Source organism: Anabas testudineus, chromosome 6, assembly GCF_900324465.2.
Source record: "Anabas testudineus chromosome 6, fAnaTes1.2, whole genome shotgun sequence".
In the NCBI taxonomy this organism is placed as follows: Eukaryota; Metazoa; Chordata; class Actinopteri; order Anabantiformes; family Anabantidae; genus Anabas; species Anabas testudineus.
The window spans coordinates 12093737-12109470 of record NC_046615.1 but is presented as its reverse complement, the minus strand read 5'-3'; the positions used below and the strand labels follow the sequence as shown (position 1 = coordinate 12109470).

At 42.2% G+C, this 15734-nt stretch overlaps 2 protein-coding genes across 2 annotated transcripts; one reads left to right on the top strand and one right to left on the bottom strand.

Moving 5' to 3' along the window:
- The first annotated feature begins 6857 nt into the window (after positions 1-6857).
- On the top strand, positions 6858-11085 carry si:ch1073-390k14.1 (deoxyribodipyrimidine photo-lyase). Its single transcript, XM_026364833.1, has 9 exons — positions 6858-7165; positions 7862-8375; positions 8531-8842; positions 8933-9105; positions 9193-9277; positions 9366-9598; positions 9715-9909; positions 9995-10220; positions 10346-11085. The coding sequence occupies exons 1-9, from the start codon at positions 6935-6937 to the stop codon at positions 10888-10890; spliced, it is 2514 nt and encodes an 837-aa protein (XP_026220618.1). The 5' UTR covers positions 6858-6934; the 3' UTR covers positions 10891-11085.
- Positions 11086-11438: 353 nt separating this feature from the next.
- LOC113165223 (glycine cleavage system H protein, mitochondrial-like) lies at positions 11439-14778 on the bottom strand. Its single transcript, XM_026364592.1, has 5 exons — positions 14596-14778; positions 14317-14399; positions 13214-13277; positions 12641-12772; positions 11439-12007 (listed from the first exon to the last, which is right to left on the bottom strand). The coding sequence occupies exons 1-5, from the start codon at positions 14744-14746 to the stop codon at positions 11910-11912; spliced, it is 528 nt and encodes a 175-aa protein (XP_026220377.1). The 5' UTR covers positions 14747-14778; the 3' UTR covers positions 11439-11909.
- Between the last annotated feature and the right edge of the window lie 956 nt (positions 14779-15734).

Below are 15734 nucleotides of genomic sequence, written 5' to 3'. Positions count from 1 at the left end.
AGTATGTCTGTCTTTATATCATATTAGTATTCTACAGACTGAACAATATAACTTTAGAAGAGTGCTGTTGTTTATTGTCATTCTTGGTCTTGTCTTCTTGGGGCCCACTCTTTTTTTTTTAGTGACCTCTCACCATCCCCCACCCACACTTGCACCCCCTTTTCGGCCCCCCTTTAGTACTTTACATCTATAATGAGATACAAATACGCATCAGCAGGACAGTGTCTGCGCCACGCGTCACTGTGTGAATATTACTCACACTTATTAGCTGGATTATGTTAATCTTTACACTCTCTGCTCACAGACAACAGACTCCCCATGATATTGGGGTGGTCACGGCAGTAAGCATGTGTTGTTGAGCGCGTATGGCTGTATGTGTGTGTTACAGTGATTGCTATGTTGTCAAACTGATCTGCATGTGAAAAGGCCGTCTAATTATATCACTTATGCAAATGAGAAATGCATGTATGCACGCACATACACACCGCTGACAGCTTACTACTAAGGTCAAAAAGACAGCGTGAGCTATCCTCTTACTGACACACAGGGTGGCATCACCACCTGTCAGAGATAGGCATGTCTTGACATAATATGTAGAAGTCACAATGGGTGTTTTGATACACTCCTTCAGATAAATTAGAAAAAAGAGTGATGAGTCAAGCTCTCAGTAGACTAAAGCACTTAGGCTGTTATTGGAAAATGTCCGACTGCATATCCACTGATTAGTCTTCTTTCAGACTGAAACATTGATAGTATCCCTGTTGGAATGATTGATTGAGTCTGACACATTTTAATTATGCCCAAATTAAATGAATCGGCTGGTGGACTATAAAACATTGCTGTTTAATAACGAGCCCCTCCATTTGCCTTTTTTTCCCCCCTTCCTTTATCCAATCCCATTTTGGCTGCCCGCACCAAATAACCTCTCTCCATTTAATGATATGCAAATGAATTTTCATGAACCCCATGATCCCATGCAATGATTAAACTGAGATGACATTAGCTGCCATGCTGCTGCCACTGTCAGTGTTTCTGTCTGCTTCCTTTCTCTCTCCCTATCACTGCCACCTTTCTTCGTATCCACGACAACGGCCAACTGGAGATATTAGGGGGTTCATTGTCGCCATTCCCTTATGAATTTTCTTTGTGAGAGACGACATTCTGGTTTTCCAGTGTTATTTCAGAGAAGTTTCCCCAGTAGTAATAGGGATGAGACGTCAGAGCAGCAAATGTTGGCTCTCACACCACATGTAGTAGCACACAGAAGACGCGCACGTTACAGGAAACGGTAAAATAATTGTAACACAGTAGCATCATATAGTTGAGCTTGGTAACCTTCCATATCTCTTCATTTTCCACTTCCAGTGCTCCCCTCCCACTGTTCCGCTTCAGTCTGTATCCAGCTCCACCTCTGCTGTCGTTTATTGTACTCCATTTGCATAATGAAGCCCAGGCTTAATTAAGATCCCACTGGAGTCTGGAGGATGAAGGAAAGAAGGACGAGGAGGAGGGGAGGGGGAGATCCGGCGTTCCTTAGCTTATCCACACGTGTCCAAATAGGAGGCACAATTTAAGGGGGGAGAAAAGCGTTGACGAGCGATTAAATCGCTAATTATGATCGGCTGTTAGAATTAGTGTGTGGCTGTTAATTAGCTGCAGATGAGATGCCCAGACAGTTGCCCGCCCCTGACGAATGCAGCAACCTCCCTGACTGGCAAGAGAGAAACACAGCTTGACACCGTGGAGATGATGCCAACACATCCCTCCCTTTAACGCACGCAGCAATCTGAGGGGATATCCCTTTAAGAACATCCCAGGTGTGCATGTGCAGGAAGGAGGCTCTTCATCATCCTTGTCCACCCACTCCCACTGTTCTTCGTTAAGCACAAAATTCCCCCTTTTTTTCCCCTTCTTCAGTATCCTTTATTCGTTCTGCTCATTATTCCTCTTCGTCCATATACTGTTCCTCTCCATAATGGGATTGTACGATCCTTCGTCTTAGTTTTTTGTAATGGACAGCAGCTTCCAATCCAGTCCAGCAGTTGGCACTGAGCAGAATAGCATTGAGAGAATGCTTTATGTCCCATACTTGCGCCACAGTTTCATCTGTGGCTTTAGTTCCCACTGCTACTATTTTGTGTACGCATTTACTGTGTCTTTGTACAGCTTCCGATGGCGCATGTGAATGCCTCCTAGTGTGCGTTTGGCATGGTGCCATCTCTGTTTCTGGTCTCTCCCTTGAGGGGATGCCTTTGCCAAAACATTGAAGGCATTCAAACATTTTCTGTTCGCCATATGGCGGTTTCTGTTTACAAATGTGTGTGTTATGTTGGCTTGGCAGCGTGCCACCGTTCTCCCCGTGCCCTTGCTGCCCATGAAGAGATGCCATCACACAATTGCTGGCAGCCGTTGCCTGGGCACAACTCCTTGGTTTTGTCCAAGCAAACAAATGGCGGTTAGCGGAAAATCCTCAGAGGTGAGTCCCCGTGTCATCGACTCAGACATTTCTACACCAACCGCTTTGATCGCTTCGAGTATGCCATGACTGCAGGCTGGCATGGTGCCCACTGCCTGGCACACAGAGATAGACAAGCCGCGAAACCCACAATGCCGGATTTTCCATCGAAATCTTTCTCCCGTGGTCCATGGTCATCGCCGAGTTACACCTTACAGTTTCACAGTGCAATCCATTTGACTCTTCAGCATCCTTCTATGCTTCCCTTCATCCAGCTACATCTGAGTCATCCTCTGTCTCCTGGCATCTTGCTCACTTCTGTTCTTCCATGTCCGCTGACATTTTCTGCATCTTGCCTTCCTTTGCACCTTCTGCTGTTCGTTTTGCCCCTTTGTGCCTGTGCCAGGGGGCACCATGGCAGCACTAAGGAAGTCTGTTTCTGTTCTTCTTCCATTCTTATTCTCCTCGCCCCTTCGCCCATGCCCATGCCCGCCCCCGCTCAAGTCCTGACTGGATGGCACTGTGCCAACCTGCCACCACCATCGCTCTCATTTGTAGCTCATCCCTCGGTTGCCCTTCCCCCTGTCTCCACGTTTCCATCCCTCTCTCTTTCCCTCATTTCATTCACCCAGTTTCTGAATCATTTACCCTCTCTGTGAGTATTAAATGTTTTTGTATGCACATTAGTTTACTGATCCATACACAACTTTCATTTCTTAAACGCACGCCGTAAATCGTCGCTTTTTGCAGTCGTGTGCGAGACTTTTTTTTGGCACCTGAAGGAATCCTCTGAGTGACTGTCCTGTAGGTAATTACTGCCGCAGTTACTTATTCCACTGAGACATGTAGAGAAAGACGAAGAGAGCCTTGAGTTTGGATAAAGCTTGTGTTGTTTTAATTAACTTTCACCAGCCCCCATCATGTGTGCTTCGTTTCACATCTCTAAGAGTGCTTTTCAGGTTGTGCCTCTTCGCACGCCCACTGTATGGCAATAAGATCAGATTATCAGTAAAAGTCGGTTGTGCACCATTGACCTCACACACTTTAGCGAGATGACCCTTGCTCCCTCGTTTTTCGATTTTTTTTCTCATTTTTTAAAATCTCTCATGTCTAACAAAAGCTGCCAGTGGTGATGAAGCTATTAAGCAAATACTCTCATTAGTACACAAAACATAATGAATATGTAAATGATGTGTGTAATTTATGCATGGGCTTAGAGATTTGTTCTCTTTTTACTCGCCTCTATTGTATTCACTCTATTTATATCCCTTTTCTTTCAAACTTCACACTCTTACTTGAATTTGCCTCTTTTCTTAGACCACATCCTGTGACTAAATCCATTGGGGACTTCTTGAGGTCCCACTATAGTCTCTTTTATTTTGTGAAACACATTTCTCCTTGCCCTTAACTATGATTTGTAGTTTTTTAATAGTCTCTCAGAGTCTTTTCTCTGTTTGCTTGTTTCTGCTCACCGTCTGTCCTCTCCAAAAACAAACCCTGCAGTGACGCATTAAACCAACAACTGAGTGTTTGAACAAGGTCCTTCTTCCAGAAATATGAATACAGAATAATCTATCCACAGAAACACATTCACACTGCGTTGTGTGTGCTGTGTGTTTCCCTTTGTTCCTCTGTAACTGTGTTGATCTTAATGTGTGGTCCAAACCGTGTGGTAAATTGAAGCGTGTCCTGATAGATGGTGAGTAGCCTTGCTCCTGTCTGGGATAAACACCTATAATACTCTAGCTCCCTTGGCAATCACCATAGCAACAAACCATGGTACCCACGTGAGTTGCATAATAAGATGTTCCCTAAGACCACGGACCATAAAGCGACAACAAACAAGACAGTCACAGCAAAGAATGTGAATCAGAAAACAACCATTCACATGTCAAACTTCACCTCTGACTCATTGCAGAACCAATCTTTTCTATTTATCAGTTGGTTTGCATCACACAACACTCACTCTCAGATGCACATGCACCTCTCTCTCTCTCTCTCTCTCTCTCTCTCTCTCTCTCTCTAGACCTTAACAGGTGCTGATGAGCTGCAGTCAATGATTGTAATGAGCTATCGATCACCGTGGGAAAACAGAGGGACAGAGAGGGGTGAGGGAGGTAGAGAGAACCAGAGGACACACACACAAACAGAAGGAAGTGGATTGCCAGAACAAAAAAACACTTCAGATGAACTAAATGGAGACAAGCCACCCAAGACAGAGTATCAATACTTGCTTTAATAAAGTCCTCATCGCCTATTGTTGTGCTTAAAATAGAATTTATGGGATTGTACTTTCTGCCGGTGCAGGTGGAAACAAAGTGTGAAAGTCAGAGCATCTTTCGGAGCGGCCGATGGACTCAGGATGACCGTGCAGACATTCTTGTCATAACTGAGTCCAGATGCCAGTGAATGGCACTGACGCAGTATCTCTATTTTTTCGCTCTTTTTGTGCTGTGTGCATGGAGTGGAGGCAGACAGCTTTACAGAAGGGGGAGGTGCGTCGTGTGCGCGTGTGTGTGTGTGTGTGTGTGTGTGTGTGTGTGTGTCGTGTGTGTTGGCTGGCGTTTCAGATAATGAAATGCAGCAGGGAACAAAGAGCTGGGGGCCCCTATTCTCTGTGCTGCAGCTTCATTTTAACTCCCGTCAGTCTATGATTCTTCCATACCCTCTTTCTTGTGTGTACGTGTGTGTTTATGTTTGTATGAGCGGGGTTGTTGTGTGTACGTATGGCCCCCTCCTCCTCCTGTTAGTATTCTGCATGGCAGATCCCCCTAATGTAATAACTGTGTCTGCATGTCTAATTTACAGCAGGAGAGAGTAAATAGCCTGTGGTTAATTACAGTACGTGTGTGTGTGTGTGTGTGTGTGTGTGTCTACGCGTGTGTCTACATGCGCGTGGGTGTGTCAGAATGATTTATGAGTTGCAAATAGCTACACCAGTGGCCCGTTTCTCCTCACTTAGTTTTTAATCTGTCTTTCCATTAATTTTCCTGGAGACGTTATTATGGTTTTATAACAGTGTGCACGAGGAAACGCATGTGAGTGCACGTTGGTGTTAATGACACAGAGGTGTGGACATTTTGTGAGGATCCAGGCGACACGGGGGCCTCAGGTACACCTAGCTGCTCTTTCTCCCCTTCTCTACTTCTTGATTTCGCTTCCTTCCTTTCCCCTTTTTCCTCTCTTCCGGTGCTTCATTCACGCTCTTCATTGAGAGCCACAACGAACACAGATCTTTATTGACAGTACACGGTAGAACATGGAAACAGCAGGTCAATCCGTTTAGCCCAAGGGCCGATACACCAATTCACCAATTTGTCAGTGTTAGTTTGAGAGAGAAAAGCAGCTAATCTCTCCTCTCTGCTCTCTATTGATCACACACTTAGACTCCACTTCTCTGTCTAAACACTATTGATTCTCTCTCTCTCTCTCAATCTCTTTCTCTCTCTGCCTCTCTTTTTGCCTTGCCCTTGCTACATACCACAGCTCTCAACACATTTCCCCTACATACATTTTCGCCAGTGCTTCTCAGATAAAGGGCTGAATTATTGAGACATTATGTCCTTGTACATGACACCCGCAGACACCTTTTGGATGACTGCTTGAAAATATTTGAGCACACAACAGAATAAGACTTTGAGTAATGTCAGTAATACAGTAGCATAAGTGGAGCTTATCAACCATACAAAGCATTTTAGAGTTTGGTCCACAAGTGTCTCTAATCTTTGTTCCCTGCTGTGTGCATTCAAAAGCTTATGCATGGTCTCATCAAAATAAAATAAAATCAAACAATCACTTAGCAACCCCTTTACAGCATGAATGCAGAGCTTGATTAAAAATTCACTGCTGGGTACACTGTCTCCTAGCTTTTGTTTTTCAGCTTCACATCACAGGGTGCACTTGAATAGGAGAACATTCCTGTCAAGATGAAGGCTATTTAAAATTAGAGAGGGATTATCTTTAGGGGGATGTCCACAAAACAAGTTTACATCCATTCCAATTAAACCAAGGATCTATATTTAATTGGATTCAGCTTGTGTGGACCCCCGTCGTGAAACATTTGAACTGATGGGTATGATTTAGTGGAGAAGTGATTACACTGTAGACAGGACGATGACGAACAGAGATGACTGTATTTACTACATCTATAGCTCCCTTCCTTAGAGCCAGATTAATGAAAACTAGACAGGGAATCCCAGTTGTTACTCACGCACTGTAAAACAGTCACCCATGGGCTTTAATATGCTGCAAAGCTCCTCATGAACTATTATACTTTGACGCCCCCTACAGGTAAAACGAGCCCATTACAACCTGGAGATGTGAAGGTTACCAAACACTACGACGCGGCTTGTGTAACTCCAAATCAGCTGTTGTTTGGTAACCGGTTCTGTGGTGGAGGATCAGGAGGAAGACTTCAGCTTTATATAAGTCCTGGACTCCATTTTACAACTCTAATACATCATCACCTTCCAGTTGAAGATGCCTCTTTCGGCGGCGGGTGGTGGAGACAGTGAGGTCTTAGTGAGGAAGATACTGAGAGAAGTGCTGCTGGGTCGAGAGGATCCGGAGGGTTTCTTTGCCATGTGTCTGTCCGTCCTCGGACACCAGGAGACCCGCTCCCAGTTCCTGTCCCTCATCCACCCTCTGTCCACGGCCAACAGCTCGCTGCACTCCACCCTCACCTCCATCTACCAGGAGTTCTTCACCCAGGTCAGAGAGTGTTTGTTCAACTATACTTTAAAGTGCAGGATCCCGAAACGAAAAACATTCAGGACACAAGAAAAAGAGTGGCAATCAACCAGAAATGACTATCCTATGAGAGAAAAACATCCTTTTTATAAATATCAGATTAAATAATAATCATTTAGAATTTAAAATATAATAATAATTTACTATAATAAAGATATGACACTTACCACTTTGTGATTGTTGACTGCTACAAGCACTACTGCAAAAAAGACTCAGACATGAATGAATAAAATAATGAATTAAGTTGCTTTTACCAGTTCTAAACAAATTATATTCTAAATAAAATACATGTGATTTTAAACTATACTGTACTGAAAATTGTACTGAAGAACAATTCCAAGGCACCTGTACTTTACTAGTTACTTTACTTGCTGCTTTTACTTTTACTCCACCGCATTTATTTTACAGGTAAAATTTATTTAGGACATTTAGATTCTTACAAAAAAACGATTCAGCAAATAAGTCAAATGTATTATTATAGATATACCCATCTTTTTCATCTAATTTGACTTTTTCATAGATGTCATTTTCATATTTAAGAGTTTGGTAGCATTAAGTTCATTTCTGGGATGACACTGGACTCTTTCACTCACTATGTGAAAGCCTTGTTTTTAAGGACAAGGTGAAACAATAATCGTGGTTCTAATTCAATTGCAGACTGAAGATGATGAACTGGAACTTGCATTGGCTCTCTCTCTGCTGGAAATGAAAGATGACCAGCTGTCAACCTCAAGTCACAAAACCGGTTTTCTGCAATTTGGAGACAAACAGAATGAGAGCAGGTCTTCTCAGCTTACCTCAGAATCTCAGCCTCAGGGAAGCAGCCCCACCCGACGAGCAGAAGTAGTTGGCACCCAAGAGACTGAGCTTCAGAAAAGGCCACGTGTTAAAAAATATGAAGAATGTGACCAAATGACATCAAATCTAGCAGAGAAATCGAAGAAGAACAGGCGGCAGCGGCGTAAAGCAGCCAGGCAGCAGGTTGTCGGTTTGCAATGCTCTCTGTCGGCGCCACCACCTGTACTAGTGTGGTTTAGGAGGGATTTACGACTGTGTGACAACCCTGCTCTCAGTGCCTCATTGGAACTTGGGGCACCTGTCATCCCTGTCTTCATCTGGAGCCCCGACGAAGAGGAGGGCCCCGGGATTACTCTGGCTATCAGGGGAGCTGGTGAGTTTCAGGAAGCATTGAACCAGTGATTGTTCTGTAAAACACAATGCATCACTGCTTTTAGCCGTGGCTGTGTTTCCATATAGCATTCCATTCAGATCTTAAGTTTATTCATTTGTGAGTCTTCTGACTGTTGTTTTTTGTCTTTTTAACAGGTAAATACTGGCTTCATCAGGCTTTGTCTCATTTATGTGCATCTCTGGAGCGCATTGGCAGCCATCTTGTCTTCCTCAAGGCAAGTGGAGAAGAGAATGGGGTTGGATCATCTCTACATAGTCTTAAGAAACTCATAAAGGACACTGGAGCGAGAACGGTGCTGGCTAATGCTCTGTATGAGCCATGGCTGAAGGAGAGGGATGATGCAGTGGTGGCAGCTCTGCAGAAAGACGGTACTGAAGTCAGGATGTTCCAATCTTACTGTCTCAGAGACCCTTACTCTGTCAGCACAGAAGGTGTGGGACTTAGAGGTAAGTCACTGAGGTGGATTTGGTCCCATCTGAATTAAAATATGTTTGTTTATAGTACCGTAACGTCTTTTTATTTCTTCTGCGGCCCAGGAATAGGTTCAGTGTCTCACTTCATGAGTTGCTGTAGACAGAACCCAGCGTCTCCGTTAGGGGTTACTCTGGACCCTCCTGTTTCTCTCCCCACACCTGCCCACTGGCCTCAGGGTGTCTCTTTAGACACCCTAGGGTTGGCCAACATGCCCCGCAGGAAGGATGGCACGGTGGTCAGTAACTACATTAACGACAGTACAGAATACAGTAAAGATTGGATAATGAAGTCCTTAATATTTTATTTTAATATTGTCATTTAGATTAACTGGGCAGCTAACATTCAGAAGTCCTGGGATTTCAGTGAGGAAGGAGCACAAGCTCACCTAGAGGCCTTTCTGCAGGATGGTGAGACACCTTGCCTGCACTTTGGAAACAGTGTTATAATTAATTTGTGTGTATTTGAAAACCCTATCTCATTATTTTCCTCACCTAGGTGTGTATAGATATGACAAAGAGTCAGGCAGGGCAGATGCTCCGAATACCAGCTGTCTGTCCCCCTACCTTCACTTCGGTCAGCTCAGCCCACGCTGGGTATTGCAGGCTGCGAGAGGGGCGCGCTGCCAACCCCTCAAGTTCCAACGCAAACTAGCGTGGAGAGATTTGGCTTACTGGCAGCTAACCCTGTTTCCTGACCTGCCCTGGGAATCTGTCCGACCACCATACAAGGTTGAACTTGGCCACAGAGATCTTGATGACACATTTACTTAAACATACATTCCGAGGAATAAAAAATTTGAAGTGCACTGTCTTCATTAATAATTAAAAACAGTAATCATTTGCAGGCTCTGCAGTGGAGCAGCAATCGCGGCCACCTGAAGGCCTGGCAGCGAGGTCTGACAGGTTACCCTTTGGTGGATGCAGCCATGAGGCAGCTGTGGCTGACAGGCTGGATGAACAACTACATGAGACATGTGGTAGCATCTTTCCTCATAGCCTATCTTCACCTACCCTGGCAAGAAGGCTACCGCTGGTTCCAGGTAAAGCACCCACAGATACACTGATTCAGGTATTCTATTTGCTGCCTCTTTTCTGATTGTTTCCAACACTTTCGCTCACGTGTAGGACACTCTGGTGGATGCAGATGTTGCTATAGATGCTATGATGTGGCAGAATGGGGGAATGTGTGGTCTGGATCACTGGAACTTTGTCATGCACCCCATCGATGCAGCAATGACCTGTGACCCGTATGGCAACTATGTTAGGAAATGGTGTCCTGAACTTGCAGATCTACCTGATGAGCTTATTCACAAACCGTGGAAATGTCCCTCGTCCATGCTGAGACGTGCAGGTGAGGTATATGGCTGGTTCATCTCATCATTCATTCAGATTTTTTCTAAAACAATTGTCATGAAAAATGCCACTGGCCACAAACCATGACAGTGATTTTGTTTTATTGCCCTCTTCACTCTTTAGGTGTGGTATTTGGTCAGACGTATCCTGAGCGAATAATTACAGACCTAGAGGAGAGAAGGAGTCAGTCTTTGCAAGATGTGGCTCGGGTACGCAGAGAGTTTCAGCAGTATGTGGACAAGCGCACAGGCTGTGATTTGGTTCCTCTGCCTCCAAGCCTCGTCACCAAGGCCCTGGGCTTATCACATCAAGATAGCAGTGTGGTGATAGAAGGGAAGCAGTTCCTGTTGCCAGTTATCACCCGCATGGAATTCAAATACCAGCAAGAAAATCCTAACGCAGATGCCTCCTCAAACCCATATAATGCTCTCCTGAAGGGGTATGTGAGCCGTAAGAGGGATGAGACCATCGCCTTTCTTAATGAGAGGGACTTTACTGCAAGTGTGATGTTTGAGGCAGTCCAAAGAAAAGAGAGGCTGGAGAGTGATCATCGCCGAATAGAGGGACTCCCTCATGCTCCTGCACCTCGAGGCAGTGCCAGACGAACTCCAACAGCCAAAGATAAATTTTCTATTGTACCTGGTGGGGCACTAACTTCACTTAGGTGACCCAGAGATCAAGACTTGAACATCAAAGGTTCTAAGGGACTGGACAATTACTATCTGGAAAATAGTAACGTACAAATTGTTACAGAGAAGCTTTTTAAGTTGAAATAACCAAAGAAAGTAGGGTTGACATTACATTTCTAATATTCTGTAGATCCAGTATCCAGTATAATGTCAGGTACTGAGCACTGTTTTTACAACCCTTTTTCAGAAGTTGGAATTGTGTGCAAAATGTAAATAAAAACTGAAAAAAATATTTTTTTAAATTGAAGATATTGCTATATTTATCCAATTCTGACACTAAGGAACTTCATTGTGTAAATATACGATGCCAGTAACAGGTTTCAAAAAGGTTGGGATGAGAACGACGGACAAGTTGTATAATGCTTAAAAAAAAAAAAAAAAACACACTTGCACATAAACATTATGGGTCTGCAGTAAGTACCTAGATGCTCAACTAGGCAGAGTCTACACCTGTCACCTGTGAAGTGTTTGCATTTTCTTTTAACTGTAGGAATTAATGAAAAACAAACAAACAAAAAAAAAAACAGTATGTGTAAGGAAATGTTTATTTTTAGTGTACAGGTCCCATGTCAACATTATAGCAGTCGTACATGCAAAGTGTAGACCAACATTATTAATAATTCCAAAGTGCTTCTTAAAGGCTAACAATGTCTCAGAACAGAAATTCAAGTTTATCTTTGACCAAATGCTTGGAAACTGTTCTATTAACTCTGAGATTCAGCCTCTTCTGTTTGAGATTTTAGGCTGCAAGAACCCAACATTGGATGTTTAGTCAATGCAGACTGGCAGATGCCCTAAAGTCAGTCTTTAACAGTAGATAAAGGATTCCTAACGTTGACAGCTCTACGACACTGGCAGGTCAGCAATCTGGAGCTCATGAGCTCCACTGGTGGATGCTAAGCATAGTGTTGTAACTGACAATGACACCTTCTGCATCTCCCTGCCAGCTGTGTTTGAGAAGGAGAGAGGGAGCATAGCACTTATTAGGAGGTGTTATATTAATCCTCAATGGAGCGGATATATCTCTCATACGCTGCTTCATCCATTAGAGTGTCGAGTTCAGCAGGGTTTGCAATGGTCATCTTCATCAGCCAGCCTGTATTAAAAAAAGTTACGACGAGGTTAAAATGAGGTTACACTGTGAGTAAACAGCATTCTTTTCACTGGAAAACACTGGCATCCTTTTTCATTGCATTATGAGAAAGAAAAAGCAGTTCACACATCTATGAGCTTTGCTTTGTACACTTGCTTTGCACCAGTCCTTCAATTTCATGGCTGAGTCCTTTTTACCAACAATGACCTGTACTCAAATATCTTCACAATGTTAGTACATATATGAGCACCCGTGCTGTTTTTACTGCCAATTCTCATTAGTTTGAGTGAGCAAACCCTCTTTTTGTACTTTAGACTAAGTCTTTGGTTATAAGAACAGTATGATCTATTGAAGCTGACTCTGAAAGTGCATTATATTAGTTTTAATTGTTGTCAACATTTCATTATCAATGCACAACAAAGCTGTTCTAGGGGCATTCATGCCATCTACTGTCCAAAAACTAACATTACTAGTAAGTGGTTCCCTTTAAAACACTTGTTTCCTTTAAATTATTATGATTTATAAAACAGTAGTGGTGTTTTATCTGTGTATGCACTCTGTCATTAACTAATACAAGCCTTCTATGAATAACGATGTTCTACATGGACTGGACTGCATTTATCTATGTGTGCTTACCATCTTTGTAGCATGATTTGTTGACCAGACCGGGGTTTTCAGCCAGGAGTGTATTGACCTCTACAACTTCTCCTGTCAAAGGGGAATAGAGCTCGCTGGCTGCCTTTACACTTTCCAGGGCTCCAAACTCATCTGTAATAGTAGATTTTAGAAACAAATACATTTACATCAAGGTTAGGTCATTTTACAAGTACAGTAATTAAACAGATACTTAGTCACAGGCATAACAAACTCACAAATTTTTTATAGCCTAAGGTTGAAAAAAAGGTCACGTTACCCCACTGTTCATATCTCTGCACTGCCGTCCTGTAGCTTTACATCACTTACTGGTTAACACATACCAACCTAGTAAGGTTGTAAATGAGCTAAAATATCAGCCTAGCCAATTTATTGACGAAACTCTATATCATATCGAAAAAAACGAATGTAATATTAGTACTGCAGTTATACAGCCTCAACAGGTTTGTACACAAAGTAAGACGTGTAAGTTCAAGCTTAGTCCCTTTAATATTCTTCATTTATAAGGGGATTCAGTCACATAAACTTGAGCCACATGCCCACACAGTTTCATACCTTGCTGAGCCAGCTGTGTTCCCACCTCTGGCAGTCCACAGTAAACTACATCTCCAAGAGCCTCCTGTAAGTGGGGAAAAACAAGAGTAAATGAAATGGCAAAAGCATTAACTTTAGATTATGTTTCTGATGAAAGTAAATAATTGTGAATTGATCATGTGCATGGCCAGAGGACTGCCACAATGTCAACATCATAATCTTCAGCAAGATTAATCATCAATGACTTCTGAATTAGATCAATTCCCACAAGACTTGTTGTGCATTGCAGAATAAATCTTTCATAATGCTGCATATCAATAAAGAGGATCTATAACGATAGGATACACTGCTGAAATAAGGTGAGAAAAGCTTGTAGAGATTGAACCTGGAAAACATAAAGCTGCTCAAAAGGAGCAAGAAACTATGAAAATAAGATTGCTGTTTTGGATTTGTAATTCATTTGAAACAATATTCTAAAATCAGGTTTTCACTTTGCAAAATAAATGAAAGTCTCAAATGCTCAGAGCTGAATTTGTGTTGAGATGTTAGTCTTGTTGGTAGTATTAAGTAATACGTTTTGTATAGCTGCTTATGTTTTAGTAAAGAGCAATTAGTCATTAATTGATGAAGACTGGCTGTAATATAGCATGATATTTACTAAAAGACTGGATTTTGCTAAAAGAAAAATTAGTTAACATTAAAAAAATGTTGGTTTGACATGACTCAAAAAGCCCTAAAATCTGACTGGGCCATTTTTTATCATATGTATTGGAAAACTGGAAGTAACAGTAATTAGTTGTGGGAGCCCATAAATATCGTGTAAATTGCCAACCATATGCAAACCTATACAATCTTATTAATCCATACAGTAGTATTTTTTTTTTTATATTTTAAAATAGGTAATTAGTGGATTACATTTTTTTAATAAACCCTAGTTGCCATTTAGGGACGGTCCCTAATTTTAGTTCGTTTTCGAAACACTTTATTTCAACAGTGAGAGGAAATATTAGCAGCATTAATAAAGACGTGTTTCGCATTTAAAAGTAATTCCGAAGTGATGATCATTAATAAATTAATTCACAAATCACCTTGTTGGTCGTCTACACCATGGTCTGACGACTTACTTGAGCAAAGTTGCTGATACCGACGGTTCCAACTCCGTCGTCTTCTACTCGAATCCATTCGTGCTTGTCTGTAAATTTAAGTGCTGCAAGACAACACAACAAACTCAGAACACAAACAGAATTTGTAATCCAGGATCAGTATAACAACCAGGAGGACCTTGACAGACACGGAGCAGCGTGAGCGCTCTCTGTCCTTCTCTCTATGCTAGCAAATGTTACCCTCAAGCTATCGAAATGTTAGCTAACATGCTACACCAATATCTATTTACTGGAGAATACCTGCTGTTAATCGGCTAGAAAAGGCTATTGTTCTTCGAAAATAAGGTTTAGATGCCAGTCGCAAAGGAGAAAGCGTTGCAGAGCGGGTGAGTAAGGGCAAAACTGTGGAAAAGTTGGAAGATAGGGAGCGGAACAGCCCACAGGCGGCCATCTTTGTCGCTTTCTGATGAGAGCATGGGTCGAATTCTTCTTCGTGGGTATTAGAGGCGCCAGTGGGACTTTACTGCCCTCTACTGGTCAAACTAGTTTTTTTTGCTAGAATTAGCTGAGGTTGCTCTTGTCCTTCTGAGGGTCATCTATTATGTATCTTTTTATTTATTTTGGGATCTGAACCTCTAATTCTTACAGCTATATATAGAGATGCTCTACTGTGTTTGAACAGCCACATTCAGAAGCAGTGATGATTACACATTAACTTCCAGCTGATATTAACTTTTATTATTGCTTTTAATTAATGCATTGTGTGTGTACATTTCAGAATAGCTCTGAACTATTAAAATGTATGCTGCTAGTAGCACAGCCGTGGATGGATTAATAAATGTTCACAGGTGGAGAGATGAATAATGTCATCAAAGATAGACAAAGTACAACAATGTGGAAGTTAACTGCATAGTTTGTGCTTGTTTTCTGTCTCTTTCATCATGTTTCATTTCAGGTTTTACATGTTTGTGCCCAGGGCCTCATTTTGTCATGCTGTACTCAGGACGCTTTTCAGTTCATCTACCCAATGTATAACTATATAGAGTTTTCTTTGTGGAATTCTAGGTGGTGTAAATTCATCACTGGAAACCAGCTGCAGCCTTACCAAGTAGTTTCTGTTACAAATCCTAGACACCTGAAGTCTATGCAAACAATCAACATCTGCTTCAGAATAAACAAACTGTGTTGCGTGACGGGTGCACAGCTTTGCCATTTGTTTTTTTGTTTTTTTTTTTGGCATAAATACAAATAAATAGAACATTTTGTTTACATTTTAAATGTTTAATAAAAAGATCTGGAGAGGAGCATAGAGCTATATGGGTATAAATCTGCTCTTGCCATCTAAATAATAGCTATTGTTTGTCAGTTTCTCACATTGTGTAACCGTTTTGGAACTTATGTGCCGTGTTGGGGACAAATGCAAGTTAATCTGTTTTGCA

Coding starts and splice junctions, on each gene's coding strand:
- si:ch1073-390k14.1 (XM_026364833.1), top strand. CDS start 6,935: ATGCCTCTTTCGGCGGCGGGTGGTGGAGACAGTGAGGTCTTAGTGAGG. Junction 9,599..9,714: donor CTGTCCGACCACCATACAAG/GTTGAACTTGGC, acceptor AATCATTTGCAG/GCTCTGCAGTGGAGCAGCAA. Junction 10,221..10,345: donor GTCCATGCTGAGACGTGCAG/GTGAGGTATATG, acceptor TTCACTCTTTAG/GTGTGGTATTTGGTCAGACG.
- LOC113165223 (XM_026364592.1), bottom strand. CDS start 14,746: ATGGCCGCCTGTGGGCTGTTCCGCTCCCTATCTTCCAACTTTTCCACA. Junction 13,278..14,316: donor GTATCAGCAACTTTGCTCAA/GTAAGTCGTCAG, acceptor CCCCACTTACAG/GAGGCTCTTGGAGATGTAGT. Junction 12,773..13,213: donor AACACAGCTGGCTCAGCAAG/GTATGAAACTGT, acceptor CTACTATTACAG/ATGAGTTTGGAGCCCTGGAA.